Source organism: Pempheris klunzingeri, chromosome 15, assembly GCF_042242105.1.
Source record: "Pempheris klunzingeri isolate RE-2024b chromosome 15, fPemKlu1.hap1, whole genome shotgun sequence".
Taxonomy (NCBI): domain Eukaryota; kingdom Metazoa; phylum Chordata; class Actinopteri; order Acropomatiformes; family Pempheridae; genus Pempheris; species Pempheris klunzingeri.
Window position 1 is genome coordinate 12,167,782 of NC_092026.1, and position 20,565 is coordinate 12,188,346.

Here is a 20,565-nt window from a genome sequence, read left to right on the forward strand (position 1 = left end):
ATGTCAGAAGGGGATCTCTTGATCATGTGACCTCCTCCTTCAGCAGGCTGACTGTCCTCCTGTCCTCGTTCCCCTCCTCACAAACGCCAGCTCCCGGTAACACGAAACTGTGGAAGGTGAGAGCGAAACAGCAGATTGTTCTGTTTTTCTGAATAGAGGCTGAAAACAGCTGCAGCACTCATGAGAAAAATAATGTGTTTTTTTTGGACGTGGAACCAGCAAACCGGTTCAAGTAGGAACCTTCAAACACAAGTATGACCTTTAAACTGTGCGTTGGATGAGATAATTCAACTTAGATACAGTAAGTTGGATAAAGGATGGCATGGAAAAGGCAGATAAACCTGCAGAAAAAAGTTAGGTTATTCATATCTTTGCCTATTTACTAGATCATGACGGAGGCTTGCATATATTTGGCGATTGATGATTTATCAACCAATATGTTTTTTAAAGAATAAACACATAAACATCAATGATAAGTATCCCTTACATTTTGTCATTAAAATGATGACAAAGACATGTACTAAACAAATAGTAGAAAAAGCTAAGTGGACAAACCACGTATGGAGAAACTGTCCCTATTACTACCACACAGCCAAAATGTACGCTAACAGCTGATAGATCAGTCCAGCTGTAGATCTAGTTATCAGTCTAGTTCTACAAAAGGTAAGCTGGGGGTTTGGCACTTCTTGCTGTCTTACCTGCAGTTGGAAAGGTGGATTAAATGAGCTTTACTTGGTTTCTGGAGCTGGAGGCATTTTTAAGTTGCCCTTAGTGTAATGCTCTGATGATGCTTTAAAAGGGAATACATCTTTTGATGACTTTGTCCATTTAGCATATGTGAGTAAAAAAGAAAACAAATATAATGAAAATGTTCTGATTAATTTTCAGTAACTACCTGGAATGCATTTTGGTCTTTCTCACTTGCAGATATTTTGACTTGTCATTTCAGGCAAAGCACAGATGGAAATAATAACGTTAACGTCGGTTCAGTTCCATTAAATGTCCCAGTAAGCCATTCAAGAGAGTGCACATGCACAATATCAGACCCTGGAACAGACACGCCTAAATGGAATGGAGTCATATTTATATTATTAATTACACTTTTTCACGCTTTTCACAGAATGTCATGTCAAATTATGTGCTCTGAAAAAAGCGTGTTTGGTGTTATTTAGGCAATGATGCTCTGTGAAGGTCGTGTCTATGTACTGTGAGCCTCTATGAATGACACTGATGCTGAGCGTTATCAAAGACTGCAGCCAGAGATTCAGAGAAGTAACTACACAGTCATTTTACAGACAAATATGTACTGTTTGTCTGAGTTTTCGCACTAACTGATTCACCAAATCTGATGTAAGTGTCCCTGGGGTTATTTTAGTTGAACACCTAGGTATAGAAACTCGGAGAAAAGGATGATGGTGATGACTCATTGGGATGTTAAACCTAACTTTTAGAGGTTTTATCGCATTTGACGTATAACAGCAATGCTTAACAGTGAGTTCTGGCATCCTAAAATCACCCTTTCTCCCTTGTTGATTTGTTGATGTGCATGTATGAAGCACAGCTCTCAGTATCCGTGTCATACAGGGGTTGAATGGACAAAACGTCTAGACTTTTAACAGAGTCTCCGTCTGATCGGAGCCGAGTCTAATTGGATGTCAAGCTGCTTAAATGTGTTTGTTGTTGTACACAGATCAGACTCTATGGGGACAGGAGTGATAGAAATCATTTTTCACACTGGTGTTTATTTCATTATCGCAGCCTAATGGCTCAGCAAATCGTCTTTGGCTGTACTGTTGGAGGAAGAGTTTATTGTGTTGGGTGAAATTATGACCATTTTCCTCGAGGAGGAATTACCTAATGTGAGGCTAACGTTTCACATGAGACACAGTTAGCTATTTTCACTGTACTGTGGATGTGGGGCAACTGTCGGTTTGGCTGTTCTGAGTACTGCCATTTGGAAACAGAAAAAAAAATCCATGGTTTTTGTTATAAGTCAGGGAAAATGGTAACCGAAGGAACACCATGAAGTGAGAGACTTACTCCCTTTGCAAGGTTATGCACTTTAAAATAGTCCAAGTCTCGTAAAGAGGATCAAGGGAGGTCAAATACTACAGTTGTACTTTTATTGAAAACTAAATTTCAGCTTCATTTCAGGGTCGTGTATTTGATTCTTACTCAGGGGTTGGTTTTTTAGATGTTTTGAAATCAAGGTTGCCACATAGTAACCCTCAATAGCAGCTTGTTATGAGAAAAAAAGGAAAGAAATCATCTTGGCTTCACACCAGAGGTCAGTTTCAACACCACTGTTCAACGTCTCAATTTTGAAATGCTCCACAGTTAGAAAGAAAGAACTACCAGTAGTTACGGTGTTACAGATCGCCATCCTCCGCTGTCCTGAGGCTCTGTGCATCTTTCACAGGCCCACCCAGCCTCACACCACAGCTGTCTGTCAGCCAAGCAGAAACACTAAACAAACACAGAATAATAGCCAGACCACTGGGGATTCGAAAGACAGAGTGAGAAAAAAAAAGAACCACAGCAAGAGGGAAGAAGAAAGTGAGTGAAAGAGCAAGAGGAGTGATGACAGCTACTGGTTGGCAAATAAATACATGTCCCACCTTGCAATATTCTCACATTTTCCATCTCTTATGTTCAGTAAGTGCTGGTATTCAGTACCTTAAGGAGCGTTTTGGATTTGCAGTATCTGCTCATTATTGCAGCTCATATTTGAGATTCAAGTTCTTTCAGGTAAAGCAAAATCCAAATAATATAGGACATAATTTCTAAGAGGATGATATTTACACAAGGAGTCTTATTAAGTGGTTCAGTGAGGCAGAGCGGTTATGTGACCGTGTTGTGAGGGGAGGTGACTCATTATCCTGGAGGTCTGAGGTCTGATCTGCATGACGGGGCCCAGATGGACCAGCTAACATCTCAGTACATGCTTTTTTTTTTTTTTTTTGGAAAACATACACAGGAAAGTACCAGCCCCCTACTAACAGCATGACCATTTGGAGTGTCCTGTATATGGTGGAGATGAGACTGTACAGCAGAAGCAGGGAAGAAGAACACAACATATGGGATCATGTAGGATTCACTGTCACTCAAAGATGCAACATCTGCTGCGTCCACCCAAATGGAAATCACACTAGTTGTGTTTCAGAAAATAAATATGACAGCTCCAAAGTGAATATCAGCCATTAGAATAATAAGCTGCCATACTCTGCTATACTCTTCCTGAACTCAACGCTATTTGTTTTGCTTTTTAAACAGAACACAGTTGATCCAAAGTGTTTTACAGCCCAGAGAAAGAAAGAAAAGAAAGGAAAACACAATCTTATAACAAACTTTCTGAGTCAAAAGTACCTTGATCCCAACAAAGTCATGGGAATATACAGTAAAGGATGATAAAAAGTTAACTTCTTGTTGAACATTTATCATGGCAAATGTACTTTGCAAAGGTGACTAATTATTGCCCCAATAAAAAAATGGATCAAATAATATTTTGAAAATTAAATATTCAGTCTTAGATGTCCTTTCTGTGACTCTCTGCACTATTTTTGGCACTTTTCATGGCAGCCATACAGTATATCTGACATGTGAGATAAGACTTGGATTGGGTGTAACTGAGTCCATAAAGGCTTTAATAATAGCTTTCTAAATCCTGTTTTCAGCGGTATGGCTAAAAAGCCTCAGGCGCTCAGAGCAAACTGTCAAGTACCAATTAATTAGGTTTAATGAGAGAAGCCAGTGAGATTACCTCGTATCTCACCATCTGCCCCCCTAAAGGAAATTCTCCTTCAGCTGAACTTAAATAGTAAAGGCAAATATTTGAATAGATTGTTTTGTAATACACACATTTTGTATTCTCTTCATATGAAGAGCGATAAAACATGTGCGGGTCTTATTTCTCCCTGTTTTACCGTTTCCTGGTGAGGCCCCTGGTCTTTGGCAGGGAGCCATGTTCGCTTGCCAGAGCATGTGGTCTCCATGGCAGCCCATTGGGTTACACAGTAAACACCTTAAAGTAAATGAATGAACCTGTTTTAATCCAATAGGAATCCCTTTCTCAACTTCTCAACCAGTCACATCCTGTTTCATAACATGGAACACCTTGCTCGTAGTTATGAGTAATGTGGATAATTTCCTGAAGGTTTTGTGTGTTCAGGTTTCAGAGGTAATTTAATGTGTGTGGCATGCCATGCATGTAATCGCAATAGTAATTAAGTTTATTTATAAAGCACTTCATCAGCAAGTTCTTTACAGAAGCCAAACATAAAAGCAATAAAACAATAGAATAACAACAAGTGAGCATTTTAATCAAATAGTAGGAGCAAAATGGAGGAACAAACACACTGTATATACTGTACATGCAAACATACATATATTTTATATATTTTTATTCCCTTTCCTTGTATGTGTGAACTGTATCCTGTATGTGTGAATCAGAACTGCTGATGACTCGAAATTTCCCCATTGTGGGATAAATAAAGGAATATCTATCTATCTATCACACGCTGACAAATATGTGTGTGTTGCCTTTGCAAAAATGTGGATTTTGGGGGCGATTTCTGAAGAAGATACTGATTTTAGCAAATGTGAGTGCATCAGGTCGGGCTTTCCACAGTTTTTAGTATTGTTACTCTTCACATAATATGTGAAATAAATTGCTGTGTGGTATATTAAAGCAGTGCATAGTCATAAATAACTGTATATTGTTATTACAGATAAGCTTTTTATGGCAGGTGGAGGAGGAGGAGTTTACTGATCATTCTTTGTTATAGATTTTCCTTCAGGAGTCCTGTTCAGGTTCTGTTCTGGCCATTTAAAAAAGTTGTTGGCGTCAGACTCAGTCAAAAATATGCTTTTTATGGTGTTTTTGGACAGGATAACAATCCGCCATCAAGGTCAGGAGATTTCATGTCATTTAGGTGACATGCCCAGTCTTTGACGAGGCCCTTACGGCTGATGCAGCACTGATCACCACAGTGGACAGAGGCGGTTTGGTGCTGACTGTGGCACAGTTGCGGCGATGGTTTGCATTCCCTGAGCTGTTGCCATGATTCTTTTCCAGTAACCGGTGGCCTATTCCATCCAATCTATTCAAATCAATTGTGAGAAGTGGCCCGAGCTACAGGAATCTCTGAGTCATTCACAAGTGTGAATAAAAGGGATCAAAGATTTGACCATTAGCAAAACTGGCTGAAACGGCACATATTTTGCATTGGACTCCGTTCACAGAAAAAAAAAAAACTGCCAAGCCACAAATGTGTCAGCCTGGCAGATGATATTCCAACTCCCTCTCATTTGTACAAGTGATTGATAGAATGAGACCATGGATGTAATCAGCTAACACGAAAATTTCTCTGCAGGTAGCCGCCAGAGTCAGAGTCAGCAGCCAGTGCTCCTTGAGGAGACAGCTGAAATAAAACACACTGTAAGGTTTAAATGTTAACCAGGCCACTGTGTTATATATCAGTTCATGATTTATTTGGCGTATTAGTAACCAAATAAATCACCAACCCTCTCTCCTGCATGTTCTGCTGCATGTAAACATAAGAAAAGCTTTAGTGCAACCAAGATTGTGTCATGAGCTCTTTCCTCACTCCTTTCCATATGCCCTTTCTTGCCTGTCATATCAAATCAATGTCAGATCAATTTCTCGGCTCATTACTTTAAATGTGGGGTGGATTCAGTTTCCAGTGTGTCCTGTGTCCCTCAGAGGTTTTCAAGCAAACAGCTGGCGGCCACATTCCTCAATTAAACACCGCCATCTTGTGGCTCCTTTGCTTGAGGCAGGTTGCTGTTGCTGAAGCACGTTTGGGCCATAAAGAACCGTAGGAGCTATAAATGTCTTGGGAAGATGTCAGTTCGCCTGCTCTGGGTCCTTAGGCCAGATATCAACACAGGGGTAAACTGAAGGACAGATATTTTAAGAAAAGTGACCATAATTTGGCAACTGGCCAGCTTTTGTTCTCATGTATAATTGTGCTTATATACAGGATCATGATTAAGAAGATGGATGATTGATTCACTAAGCCATCATTTGCAAGGTGCGGGCTTTATTTAGATGATTACAGGGTTACTGCACAGTTATGTCAGTGCACACAGAGATCATTTGGCTTGGGTTTATAAAAGCATCAGCAGAAGAATGCAGGCTTACATCAGAGCTTAATCTGGACCAGGGCCTTTGTTTACAATCAGGAATTTAAGATTAACCCTGATTGCACGTGTGCACTTCAAATTGCACAGAGCCGTGGCCTTTGCGATGAACAAGTGAAACGCAGAGGCAGCTCTGAGGAATGGTATTTCATCCCCCATGCACTCTGTAGGGCAGCTCTCATGATGCTGCCAAGCAGCGCTGCGCTGTGTGAGAAATCAAAGCGCAGGCGTCGAGTCGGGAGGGAGCCTATCTTGCGCAGACTGGGTACTGTACATGGCCATTGATGCTGCTGGATAGATGTAGCCCCTGATGTAAATAAGAATGGCGAGGGCAGCGGGTCTAACGTGCCGCGTTATCTCTGCTTGACATCGGAACATTTTTATGCCACCATCGGGATTTTTATAAAAAAAAAACGCGTGGCCCTTTGCTCGTTTTCATCTGAATCCCGCCTTGACAGCTCGCCTGATGATTTTCGTTTGACATAAGAGCCACAGCAGACGGGCGGCTTCTTCTAATAAACACTCGGGTAAAACAGGTCATTATGACCTTAGTATCCTCCAGTAAAAGAAAACCATCGGATTGCTTTTACGCGGCAGCATTCTGCTTGCATTTTTTGCTTTGGATTTCATGTGCCGTGTCCGGAGAGGAGGATCATCAGTTCAGCGTTGAGGTAAGATAAATGGCCTTCCCTCCATGGTTATCATAAATGACCGTGCTCTCTCCTCCACATCATCTGCCTCAGCGTGAACAACATATAGATATGTATCTAGAGAGACACCCCACGCTATCCGTGGGCACAATTACCGTAACGCATAACATGGATACATTGCAAGCCTATCAGGACAGCTCACGCACTTAACGGTGAAAACAGCGAGCATTCCTCATTTGTAGAGTGCAATGAAACAGAAGGATGCTCATTTTATTACACTGCGGTCCATGAGCTGAGCCGATCCAGCCCAGCGATCCTAAATGTGCAGCCCAGATACATGTGATTGCACTCTGTTTCAACAGAGATGCCCTACAGCATCATGTTTTTATGGCTACATTTACTTTTGTGACAGGCCAGCGTAAAGTCAAACATGCTCTGGCAGCATCATGGTGTTGGAGGAGATTAAACATTTACAGACACAAGTTGCATAATAGGATTTGCTTTTTTGTACCTTATTAATTGATGTCATTTTCATCCTCACCTCAGGCTCCCCTCCCACCACTCTGAGGAAATTAAATGCTGAGGCTGACAGTCACATACACACACACAGACACACATCATTATTCAATTTTATGGCTCGCTGAAATCTGCCGGATATCTGTCTGAGATTTGTGCGTTTGAACAAACACAACACACACAGGAAACACCCACTGGAGAGAGGGAAAAAAGGGATAAACAAGGCGTTTAGCTCAGCAGAAAAAGGGATAGAGGCAGAAGGGGGAGGGATGGACACAGGAGACAGCTAGTCAGATTAGCTAGTAGTATCTCATAGGCTGTGTAGTGATGGGGAGGCAGCTGGTTGGCGTGTGGACAGCTGTGGATAGCGTGGGCATCTCATGGCTGTCCGCTTCAGGATTGAGTCTGGCACTGACCCTTGGATGATGCTCGGCCTCACCTCTCGCCTCTGAATCAAGCCACACTCTGGTTTTGTAGGGCAAGAGGAGGCAGGGCCACAATCCTGCACATGTACACTGACCGGCAGCCGCAAGACACAAACACTGACTAAGGTCACTGGAAGGGATTCAAATGCAAACAGTTGCACTGATGTCCACAGAGCCTCTGAGCAAACATACACAGGCAAATTTAAACCTAAACCACTGCTAGATAGACAATGTCTGCAAATAATAGACCATTTGCATGCAAATTCTACCTCCTTAAAGCTCATTAAAACTTCTAAACATTTCATTCACTCTGTGACGTTAAATGTGAATATATAACCACTGCAGCTCATTGTCAGTGCAGTTGGTTTTCTTGCGATAATAAAAAAGCATTGTAACAACGGTTAGTCACTACAGCTTGTAGTCATTACAGCCTCTTCTGAGGTGCAGACTGAATGACGCACGGACATGTTTTTATTGATTTTTATTATGGGATTGGCGACTTACTGGAACAAACTGGGTAACTCAGCAAGCAATACTTTGTCCTCATAAACTAGCTACTGTTGTGGTACCCCAACCACTGCGGTGGAGGTATGTCTGTGTTTGTACCAGACAGCCTTCCAGCATTAAGTGAAATATGAATGCTGAAAAGAAGAAATATATATAAAAAGAAATGTGGGACTGAATCTAATCAAGTGCACAATGACAGAGATTTTAAGTTCATAGCTGCAGCTAATGGGAAGACATGAAGAGAACAGCCCTTATCTTTTGTAACCTTTCACTTCTGATGTATTGCACACAGCTCCACTGCTCAATCGATACTCTATGCACACCGTGGTAGATGAGTAACTCATTTATTATCTGAACAAACTTGCAAAATGCAAATGCTCAACATCCTGCATGTGATTTAAGCCCAGCACCTTTTCCGCATCTCCAGCTCTCCCTTCTCTGAGATTTCTGATAAAGACTTAAAATCTTAAAGTGTTAAATAGCCACGATATGAAGGTGCGAATCTTTCTCCCTCTCTCCCCTCACAGGGATGGCTACAGAGGTATGGCTATCTTCCCCGCACAGAACCGGGAATGTCTGTCTTGCGCTCAGCCCAAACCATGCACTCAGCCATTGCTGCCATGCAGCGTGTCTACGGTCTCAATGTCACAGGGACACTGGATGAGAAAACCAAGGAGTGAGTATACACACGTGCCGCGGACGTGCTTGTACAAACACAAGCTTCCTTTCTTTCACTTTCCCAAGGCTGTTGATGTCATATTTATGCAAATGCTCCGCTCATTGATTTAAAATGCAGAAGGGATGGCTATCAATATTTTAAATGAAATAGTGAAGGACAGAAATAGAGATGTTCATTTTACCCCCGTCACCTCACCTGAAACAACCTCAGGTGAAAGTTTTAACACTTTTCCTTCTTCTCATTTTGCATGATGATGCAGTGATATCACACTGAGGTGAGAATTAACGTTTTGCCTTTGCATTATGTGTGTTCTGTACTTGTGATAATCTGATGTGGTATGAATGAAGAGACTCTTCATTTCCTCTCAGCCCTCACTGAGATTTTGATCTTGCACTTGTATTAATGACTGTAGTTTGGAGTAGTTTAGTGGTATTTTGCACACCTCCTTATTTTGCTGCTGTGGTTATCTGGCACCCGTCAGGAAGAGAACTACTGAGTTCACTTCGATGCTTTTTGTTGCTTTGTGATGGTGTTTACCTCCCAACTTTTATTTGGCAAACTTGAATCACCCTCTCTTCTCTTCTCTTCTCTTTTGTTCTTTAAGTTGGATGCAAAAGCCTCGCTGTGGAGTTCCGGACAAATTTAAAAGTGCTTCGAGGTCACGGAAGCGGAGATATGCGCTGACAGGACAGAAGTGGCAGCGTACACACATCACCTACAGGTGAGAGATAGTGGAGGCAGTTGTCATAGCGACCATTGAGTTTAGTAGCGCTTATTGTAGTGTTCGGATGTACCAGTGTTAATTTTCACAGCTCTCCTCTGTCTTTCATCTCCTCGTCTTCATCCACCTTGGGATTACATGCTCTGTGCTGTCATAGAGACTGCACAATTATGTCATATATGTGGGGGCACACACACACACACATATAAATATAGTCAACATCACACGTTCAAATTAACACATACATTTGCCCATGTGTGCTGCGAGTATATTTACTTTCCAGTGTATAAATAGCTTGCTGGCAAAATGAAAAATGGGATCAGGCAGTTTTTTTTTACAGCTTCCATTTATTCTTTCCTTTTCATAAAACAAAACAAACAATTTTAGCTGAGTAGCATGAAGATTGAAGGCTTTCCTCTCCCTCATATCAAACTGTTTGAAAATCCTGAGTGTAAATTGTCCGTAATCTCAGCAGAAATATTCAAACTCTCATCTTATCTTGCCTGATTAAGCTCTGGCTTTTAATAGGTTCTGAGGAGAACTGATAAACGGGTCTCTGGCACAACTGCAAATTGACAGGTTACAGCAGTAATAGACGATAACACTGTCAATTTATTCAAATCCTTCCTTCCTCCACGAATTTGAATTGATGAGCCACCTCTCCTAATGGAATGTCAATCAGTGCTGAGCCAGTGCTGCTGCTGACTGCACTTTATTCATGAAAATGAGTGGAGAGAGAGGGAGAAGATTTCCCATTCCTCTCTGCCTGCCAGGGACTGATAACGACTGCTGTGTTAAAAGTTCAGTAAAAGCTGCCGGGCTTGAAATAGTTGTGTCAAGTGCAACTTTTCTTTTTAGTGTCTCCTCATTTCGAAAAGTAAAAATGTTCACTCAAAATTAACGAGATAACGAGGCACGGAGTTGATGCGGTATTCTTTTTTTTTCTCCTCTTCTCCTGAGCATTTCGTTGCCTGTAGTTTCATGATGTATACTTATGATTGCTGCACTATTTTCACCCATGTCTTTTACCACTTTGAACACAGTACCATGCACCACAGTACCACAGTATGTAAACGCCAACCAGCAGAGCTTTTTCTCAGCTTCATAGCCTCTGCCTCTTAGCTGGTTTCCTTTTTTTTCCTTTCGACAGCATAAAAAATGTCACGCCAAAGGTGGGTGCCCGGGAGACTCACGATGCCATCCGGCGGGCGTTTGACGTGTGGCAGGGTGTGACTCCCTTACGCTTTGAGGCCGTTCCATACAGCGCCCTGGAGACTGGCAGGCGTGACGTGGACATCACCATCATCTTCGCTTCGGGTTTCCACGGCGACAGCTCACCCTTCGACGGGGAGGGGGGATTCCTCGCCCACGCCTACTTCCCCGGCCCAGGCATAGGAGGGGACACACACTTTGACTCAGACGAGCCCTGGACCCTGGGGAACCCCAACCATGATGGTAAGTGAAAGACAGAGTGGGTGTAAACCTTAATGGAAAGAGAGAGAAAGTGGTGGTACAGGAGGTATAGGAGTGAGGAAAGAAAAAGGGAGGAGAAGTTGATAGTGAATTATTAAAGTAAGAGATTAAGATTAGGGAAGACAGTAGAGAAAGACAGGTTGATAAATGCAGACTGTTGGCAGGTACGGGGTGTGGAAGGAGTGAGAAAAGCATTGAGAAACAGAAGGAAAAGAGCAGTCATCAGGAGAGACAGATAAGGACTGATGGAAAGCAAATACTTAAAATACAGATGGCTAGGCAGGAGGGCACCGTGTCAGAGATGCTATCACAGGGCAGGGTATGAGGGATGCTTAGCCAAAAACAAAGAATGCAGACATGTCTTTGATCGGGCTGTGCTCTGTAACGACGCATCACCCCATCTGTCAGGATTTTGATGTGTTTTTTTCTGCATAATAAGCTCTTCAGATGAAAGAATAGAAAGCTCTGCTATTTTAAGATATTGGTTGCTGGCACATTATTGTGGCTATTCTGTTTTTAGTGAATTTGATGTAGCTCAGTTCTGTGCTTCAAGGGAGGTGACAGCAAACAGGAAAGTGCCAGATATATGCCACATTCACAATTACTCAATGTAATAATGTCATGTCATGTTATGTTAAGCTGTGTTAGTATTGGCATATTATGGTACGTTATTAGATTACTTAGTTATTATTGGTTGTATCATGCTGTGTTGTGCTTTGCTGTATTATATAATGTTGTATAATATTATGTTATTATGTGTATGCTAGGTTAAGTTTGGTTATGGTAGTTTATTATAGGTTAAATCATTGTTATGTTATGTTATGTTATCGATGTGTATTCAGGCAGGCCGCAAGCAGCCTTTCTTAGCCGTGCATCCACAAACACTTTAATTAGCCTACCTACAGGGCGCCAGGCTTGTCGGAGCACCACCAGGCTACTTCGCTAATACCCATGTGCCACACGCTCACATTTTATCCCTCCATTAACGGAAGAGGAGGGTAACAGCTCACATTGTATTTGTTCTGGGAAACTGCTTGCCACCCCATCAGCTCCCCTCCCTCTCTTTCTTTTGTTCTCATACTCCAGTGGTAATTGTCTTAGACTCCCAAGTCAAGTCAAATGTTCACCCTTGCACGGTGTCCCACGGTTATCCACGTCGAGTGCTGAGGCTGATTTTGAAAAGCTCCTGTCTCAGCTTGTGTGTCTGGAAAGCTGTGCAACCTTTAATGGGCTTTCACAGCAGTGTAATTGTAAATGTTGCATGTTGACATGTGCGCTAATGGTAGCTCCGGCCTCTCTCCCGGGAGTCCTTATGGGACATTTTTGGTTAGGTGGAAGAGGCCGTGGTGTTAGATAAATGGGGGAGGGGGAGGTGTAACCTTTTAGCTGCTGGCTGAGGGTCAGTGGTTGTTCTGTGCAACGCTGCTGGCAGGAGTGGATATCACATTTTAAAGGGCAACAATCTCCTGGGGACAGCTTCAGTCACAAGCTGTACATAAATGGTGTACTTCTTTCTAAATCAGGTTGACACTGTGAGCTGAGTGGTGACCATAGACACTGACCATGACATTTTTCTTTTTTCATTCATCCGTGTGTGTTTGAATGTGATACGAACTGTACCCACAATTTTTCTTGCGCTATGCCGACATTTGTATGTGTTCAGGTGCATTATATGGATGCGTGTTTTCGCTGTTCTGTGGCGCCCTGGGCAGCAACGTGTCTCTGCTCCCTGTGAGCTGTGGCTCACATGTGGCTTATCTTCTCTTACGGAGCAAAAGAGGGAAAAGTGCTCATGGTTTGCAGTTTACATCTAGCAGTGCACAGCACAGCATTAGCTCAATGGAAGTGACGCCTGCACCAGAGGGCTGCAAGTAATTATTATTTTCATTGCTGATTAATCAACCGGTTATGTGTCAATATTGTGCTTATTGGCTAATCTTTAATATGTCAAAACAATAAATTTACAGTGGCATAAAACTGGGAAAAGCAAACTCTCATATGGAAGACCCTGGAACAAGCAAATATTTGGCAGTCTCTGCTTGATAGATGACTTAAATGGTTTACCTATTATCAGAAGTGTTGCTGATTTGTTGTCTGATGATTGACTAATCAAGTAAACGCTACAAGACCAAAGAGAATGGTAATAATATGAACAATTTCAATGTGCCCACATACTCTCGCACATTTCATATATGACATTGCAGCCATGAGTTCAGCTTCAGTGGTACAATTGCTGCTTGTGGGGAAAAAAAAACTCGTACAATATAATGTCTATATAGATGCCCTGTACTTTTAGTAGTAAAATTGTGATTGTATCTGTACGTGGGTGTATGTCACTCCACGGCTCCACCTCTTAATGTGCTGTATCTACTGAGCTGTATGCCATATGTGATAGCGTGTTTTTGCATTCACAGTGCCCTCTTCCCCTCTCCAGGTAACGACCTGTTCTTGGTTGCGGTGCATGAGCTGGGCCACGCTCTGGGCCTGGAACACTCTAATGACCCCACTGCTATCATGGCTCCTTTCTACCAATACATGGACACAGAGAACTTCAAACTACCTCATGACGACCTACAGGGCATCCAGAAAATCTATGGTAACCCTCTACTTCATACATTAATCTCTGTCTTTACCTTAATGTCTTTAGCCTGTATGCCAGAGATGATGTAGAGCTCTTTTTGTTTAAATTGCATTAGCTAGAAAGTAGTTTGATGGAGCCCTTTAGAGCAATGTTACATATGTATTATATTGTTTCAACACTTCATTGAAGCTGTGTTATGTATGTATAATGGTATAAATATCAAAAATTTCAAATGCTGCTGCAACATTCAGTTATTTTGGATTGAATGCCAGTAAACAGCATTTGTCAGCTGTCAGCTGTCAGCTGTCAGCTTTCAAATCAACATGAGTCACCCAGCAGAGCTCCAACATGGCCAGATCACCTATACCAAAAATGAAAGTGTAGGTCAACAAATTATACACTTATTTAATATGTTTAAAATCTAGTTTAAAATCTTACAAACACAGAAAACCTGTATGGACAAAAAAGAACAGTATGGATGGAGGATGAAATGTTTTTTGTCTTTTTAGGTCCACCAGATAGAGCGCCACAGCCTACCAGGCCCCCACCCACTGTCCCTCCTCCTCGCTTCCACCCGCCCTCAGACCCCCGTAAGCATGACCGCCATGCCAGACCCCATCGCCCTCCACAGGGGGCCAAGCCCTCCAACCCCAACTCCAAACCCAACATCTGTGACGGAGGCTTCAACACCCTGGCCATCCTGCGGCAGGAGCTTTTTGTGTTCAAGGTAGAGTAAATCGTAAGCTGGAGTGAACATGGCAGCTGGTTTTAAAGCAGTGTGACATGATGATGATGATGATGATGATAGTAAGAGTATCAGAGTGATGATGATTCTGCCTTGTCCATTTCTATAGGACCAGTGGTTTTGGAGGGTACGGGATAACTCAGTAGTCCCTGGCTACCCTATGCAGATCAACTACTTCTGGAAAGGCTTGCCTCCCAAAATTGATGCTGTGTATGAAAATAGCGAAGGGAAGTTTGTCTTTTTCAAAGGTAATAAAATTAAGAGTTTTCCTTTCTTTCATTATTTTACTTGGTTTTTAATTCATTAAAAACTGTGAAGTTTTTCATCACTGATAATGTTATAGAGGAATGTTTTTATGAGCCCCTGTCCGGTTAGTATTGTGCAAAACCACTACGACACATATTTTTGTCACCAGTTTCTCGCTATTTTGCAGATTGACCGTTCGTGGTGGTTGCTGCCAAGAAACGTAGCAATGCACCATCAAAGGCAACACAGAAGAACATTGCTAGCTAGCAAACTTGGATGTTAACAGCACAGGATATAAGATATTAAAAAAACATCTTCGCAAATGTTTTATTAGGAAGGAAATGCATTCAACACATTTGTCAGACACACACTGCATTTTGGTAAAAACACTGAATGTAGAGAAAGATTTTGTTTGTTTACAAGAAAAATCCATAAGGAAGCTTTAATTTTTTAATTAGATTTTTCTTCCCAGATTCAATTTACAATCATGAAATAAATCAAGGTAATCCACAAAAATGAGAAGTCTCCTCTCAATGTTTCTCCAAGTCTCTAAGTCTCTAACGAAATATAAATTAGACTACACAAATTACCCTTTAACCCCTTATCCTTAGTTACAAATATATAGCAGTTATGATATTTTCCTGCTAAACAACATGTCAATCAAAGTGCCATTTTATTGCCTACCAGCACTACAAATGCGTGTGTGAAAATGTGAGCTCTTTAAACGTACAGTAATCTTCTATTTATTCATTTGTAATAATCTTTTATCATATATCACCACCACAAGTGACGGCGTACATGTGAGCTCTCTGAACACACAGGGGTATTTTATCATATAGCAGCTGACCGGGTGACTTTGAGGTTGTTTCACGTTCTGTACGATAACAGAACGGGTGCAGGTCCGGTACAGCCATCCGTCCATCAGGCAGATTAACATGACATCTGTCACCCAGTGGGATCAGAGTGCCTCATGCTTTATTTATTCTCTCAGGGGGACTTAACTGTGTGTGTGTATGTGAGTGTCTTGCTACTTACTGCAAGCTCACCACCGCAGCAGCTCTCCTCACTCTGCCCGAGGCACTTATGATCAAACTGAATTAAATGCAACAATAGCTTCAATAAAACTGAAAACAACGAGTCTCGGTGGAGTTGCCTTCAGAGCATCATTGTGCTGTTTATTGTGTTATGGATAACACTGCATAGATTTTCTGCTGTGCAGATATTTTGTAAACGAGGTGATACATCTGACCTTTGAAATCATGTGAACAGAAATAAACAGACTCGGTGGACAGAAAAATCACACAGAAGGCTTGAATAAGCTGAGAGCTGGCCGTGTTTTGTCTAGCTAGATTTTTGAGGTCATCTTTATGATAATGTCTTTGTCCCAGAGCATCCTAACTTCGTGTGTGTATTTTAGGAAACCGTTTCTGGGTCTTCAAGGACACAACTCTCCAGCCTTCGTACCCTCAGGACATCTCGCTGTTCGGGAACGGCATGCCCACTCAGAGTATCGAGACAGCTGTCTGGTGGGAGGATGTCGCCAAAACCTACTTCTTCAAAGGAGACAGGTCTGTGTGGAACGATTATTAGTGCTGTTGTACTGAAGTTAAATAGTTGGAATCTCAAGCACTATTGGACCATTGATGGCTGAAATCTCTATTAGAGTCTGTCAGCTACTTCCCTTCTGCTCCTCTTTAGCAGTTTTTATCAATCAAACTTTGTAAGCTGCCACATGTTACTTTGAAAGCGCAGATTGCCTGTTTAACAGCTGACAAATGCTGCTTATTGGCTTTCATCCCATTGTGAACCAAAATCAGAGCAACATTTATAATGATGAATATGTTACTTCAACAGTTAAGCCATTTTCAAGTATTTATGTCAAAAAAATGTCTCTACTTGCATACGTCAATTGATTTAGTCATGGCTGTACTTAGTTACCTGCAGCTGGAAGTGACATGAAACTTGGTAGTCTTTCCAAAACAACCAAATCAGAGAATCTGTTGTGTATCTATGTGAATTGCAAGGGTCTTAAAGTTTGAGAATATGCCAGTGTGACTCACATGTTTGTTCAGCTGTCATGATAAATCATATCCTAAGAGGTCAGGGGACCCTGTGGTGAAAGCTGACAAAATGCTTTGTCATGATACTGTCATCCCTCAACCTGCTGCTGCGCATCATGACAAACAGGATGTTCTGTCCATCGTCTCAAACACAATTTTATCTCTCTCACTGTTTGACAGGGCCGTGTTTGTTCTAATTCAAAGAAGTGACACTGTGTGGCAAGATTTATGTGTGTGGGCGGCAGCATGTGAGAGGAAGATCAATCAAAACAACCCCTGAAAAGACAGATAAACAAAGTATGGATGATTGATCGACCGCCTTATCTGGTCATGTGAATTAAGTCACTTGCTGACCATTAAATGGTCAGTTTGAGGGTGAAGACCGTCTTTTCAAGTCTGGCTGCAAGTTACAGACATCTTCTGACCTTAGCAGAGTAATATAAACTATAAACGTCCCCACCTGGTTACCATATCAGACTTAGAATCAGTCCTCAAAAGTATGTGTAAGTACTCCATATAAGCATCAGTATCATTATATTGTCATTATTTAAGTATTACGCAACAATATTCGATATGTCCTTTTGATTTTGTGTGATAGCTTATTTAAATCCTCAGAATTACATGGTCTGTAAGTCGTGCTGGCGACGGCTCTGAAATATTCTTTTTCTTTCCTTCTCCACACATGTTAAAATTATTATTTTTTGGATCTGACTGGTGGTGCTGTGGTTAGCACTGTTGCCTCACAGCAAGAAGGTCCCTGCTAGCGTGGGTTCTCTCCGGGTACTCCGGCTTCCTCCCGCAATCCAAAGACATGCACATTAGGTTAATTGGTAACTTTAAATTGCCCGTAGGTGTGAGTGTGAGAGTGAGTGGTTGTCTGTCTGTCTGTATGTGGCCCTGCGATTGGCTGGCGACCAGTCCAGGGTGTACCCCGCCTCTTGCCCGAAGTCAGCTGGGATAGGCTCCAGCTCCCCCCCGCAACCCTGACGGATAAGCGGAATAAAAAATGGGTGGATGGATGGATCTGACAAGCCTTTGGTCCCATGACATGGGACTGGTTATCGTGGCTTCATGTACATTTGACACTACTTATATTTGCTTCTGTCCCTCAGACACGGTTTAAGGTCTGAGTCCGGTGACGGTCGGCTGAATAGAAAAGGGATGTTAGCCGCCTTTGTTTACTCACAAGTAGATCTTGTGCTTTAGCGTTGGATTAATTAAACTCTCATCACTTTGTGCTGATTTTTGTTTGTGTGTGGGGATTTGTGCACACTCACAGGAAATGTGTGATATCCTCCCACTTGAGTTTGACCCAAATCGGCACAGTGTTACTGCAGGGTCCGGTGTCTGACAGGGGTACATGTCACTGAGACTGTGTGCATAAACCTCTGTACTGACCGCTGTATCTCTGCCTGTCTCTTGTAGATACTGGAGGTACAATGAGGACATGAGGACCATGGATCCAGGTTATCCCAAACCTATCACCATCTGGAAGGGCATCCCTGACTCTCCGCAGGGGGCTTTTGTGGATAAGGCCAATGGTATGCTAGCTTTATGGACCATGCAACCAGTAGTAACAAGTAGTTTTACTCAATGGCATCCAATAAAAATTGTCTGTAAGACACAGTGATATGAATAAAAGATCAAAAGCAACACCTTCAAATACTGTTGAGACACATTTTGGCTTTAAATGATTTGTCTGGTTGCTATCATTTTAGTCCTGAATGTAACAACATGAAAAATGGAAAACATTGTCTGGTTTTCCAGAGTAAATGTATAAACCAGTGTATAATCTCTGTTTTAAAACTGTTCTTAACACGTCAGAGCATCTGCACACATTAACAGTTGCAGCCCTACAGTACAGCCTCATTAATAAGCAACCAAAAGCCGAAAGCACGGACAAAATATCAGCTTAGAGACATTAATACAATAGTCTCTGATTTGTCTACTCCACTGCATGATAAAGTGATATATGCAAATGCACAACATCTGCTCTGCACAGTTAATCTACACAAGTGTATTTGTTGTGTCCCCACTATACTTCCCTCCAGGCTTCACCTACTTTTACAAGGGAAAGGAATACTGGAAGTTCAACAACCAGCTGCTTCGTGTGGAGCCTGGCTACCCAAGGTCTATCCTGAGAGACTTCATGGGCTGTGATGGTCTACCTGCCGACCCCGACTGGGACTGGAGCCCCCCGGCGGCGGAGGAACGCCACTATGACAATGGTGACGTGGACGTTGTCATCAAACTGGACAGCGCGGGGGGCACGGAGAAAGCAGTGGCCATCGCTATCCCCTGTGTCCTGGCGCTTTGCATGATGGTCCTCCTCTACACTGTTTTCCAGTTCAGGAGGAAGAGCACACAGCGCCACATACTGTACTGCAAGCGCTCCATGCAGGAGTGGGTCTGAGGGACTGTTACTGCACTGTACAGTGAGGAGTGTGAAGCTCTGATAAAGGTCTAGTTATTACTTGAAGCCCTAAGTACAGTAATTGGGAGCACTGTAAAGGGTACAGTACATGAGGATTGCCATGTTGGCAGATTTTAAAACAGCTTGAACTCATAACGTGCAAGCTGCAAGGAAGCAAAACGATCAGCAGAATTCAACTGAAGACAGTGAGGGAGCCACATCTCCTTTGTCCAACTAATATGTATGTATCTGCTTTGACTTTTTTCTGTATCTTGGAATGAACTCAATTAAGTGAGACAGAGTTAAGCTACTGTAAGTGGGACCTTTGTCTATCCTCGTCTCTGCACGCCGCTTAAAAAGCCCCTAGCACTAACTTCAGTGGACAAATTAGATATAGGCTTCTACTTTACTTTCATTTCTTAATTAAATTGCTCTGAGCTGTGCTTTTTTTTAATTTAGGGTCCCTGTAAAAGATTATTCATTGTGTGGAGGACTGATACACAAACCAAATATGACCTTTTCTTCCAAAGAGGATTACTGCTCGATGTTTATTTTGATGGGATATTTTTCCTCCGTGGATCGAACATTGTGGCATCATACTCAGATTTTCTTTTGCCATTGGTATTCACATCCACTCGTTTGCTCTGTAATCTGTGGGGATAGAAAGCAGCCGTTAGTAAGAGCTAGGAACTCAAGACTGTGGTGGCAGTCTATCTCCAAAACAGGGGCCAAAAACCTCACTGCAATATTTATGAGACTGCCTTAATCACAGATTGCTTAAACTCCCTCCTCTTTCTCTCTGTTTCTCCGGTCTGGAAGCTGAATACTGAATGACACAGTAGGAATACCAACAGTGTATGAAGGCATTAATTACTGCTCATAATGCAATTTCAAAACCAGTAATTAAGGACAGTTGGATCCAAAATGGGTACATTGCTCTCGAAAATGTGCTAAGCTGTGCTAAATACCTGATGGCGAGTGGGCTATCAGCTTTCATTTACTGCCTCACCGGAGGGTGCAAGAGAGAAAGGGAAGGCTAGTTGTGTGTGTGTGAAAGAGACAGTAATTACCCACACTATATATGTACTGTACTGTACTGTAGTGTCAGTTATTGAACAGCTAACATCCTGCTTTCGTTTATTTCCTGCTCGGTTGGGACAATAATACTCCAAACAGTGTCAGTCCATACATTTTTAACAGCTTTACTAATCCATATTTTGGTTTTTTTTCAACTTTTATACAATGTTTGTAAGTTTACATACTAATTCACATAGCACAGGATGCAGAGAAGGAGGGCAGAAGAGAGAAAAGAGGAAAAACAAGCTACATTTATAAAATGAGACACATACAGTATTTCTCATTGAAAAAAATCATCACTGCATCTCGA

At 42.1% G+C, this 20,565-nt stretch overlaps 1 protein-coding gene across 1 annotated transcript; it reads left to right on the forward strand.

Moving 5' to 3' along the window:
* The first annotated feature begins 6,639 nt into the window (after positions 1-6,639).
* On the forward strand, positions 6,640-19,629 carry mmp16b (matrix metallopeptidase 16b (membrane-inserted)). Its single transcript, XM_070844510.1, has 10 exons — positions 6,640-6,833; positions 8,788-8,936; positions 9,544-9,660; positions 10,811-11,115; positions 13,568-13,729; positions 14,224-14,441; positions 14,569-14,707; positions 16,123-16,273; positions 18,191-18,306; positions 18,817-19,629. The coding sequence occupies exons 1-10, from the start codon at positions 6,705-6,707 to the stop codon at positions 19,176-19,178; spliced, it is 1,848 nt and encodes a 615-aa protein (XP_070700611.1). The 5' UTR covers positions 6,640-6,704; the 3' UTR covers positions 19,179-19,629.
* The last annotated feature ends 936 nt before the right edge of the window (positions 19,630-20,565 follow it).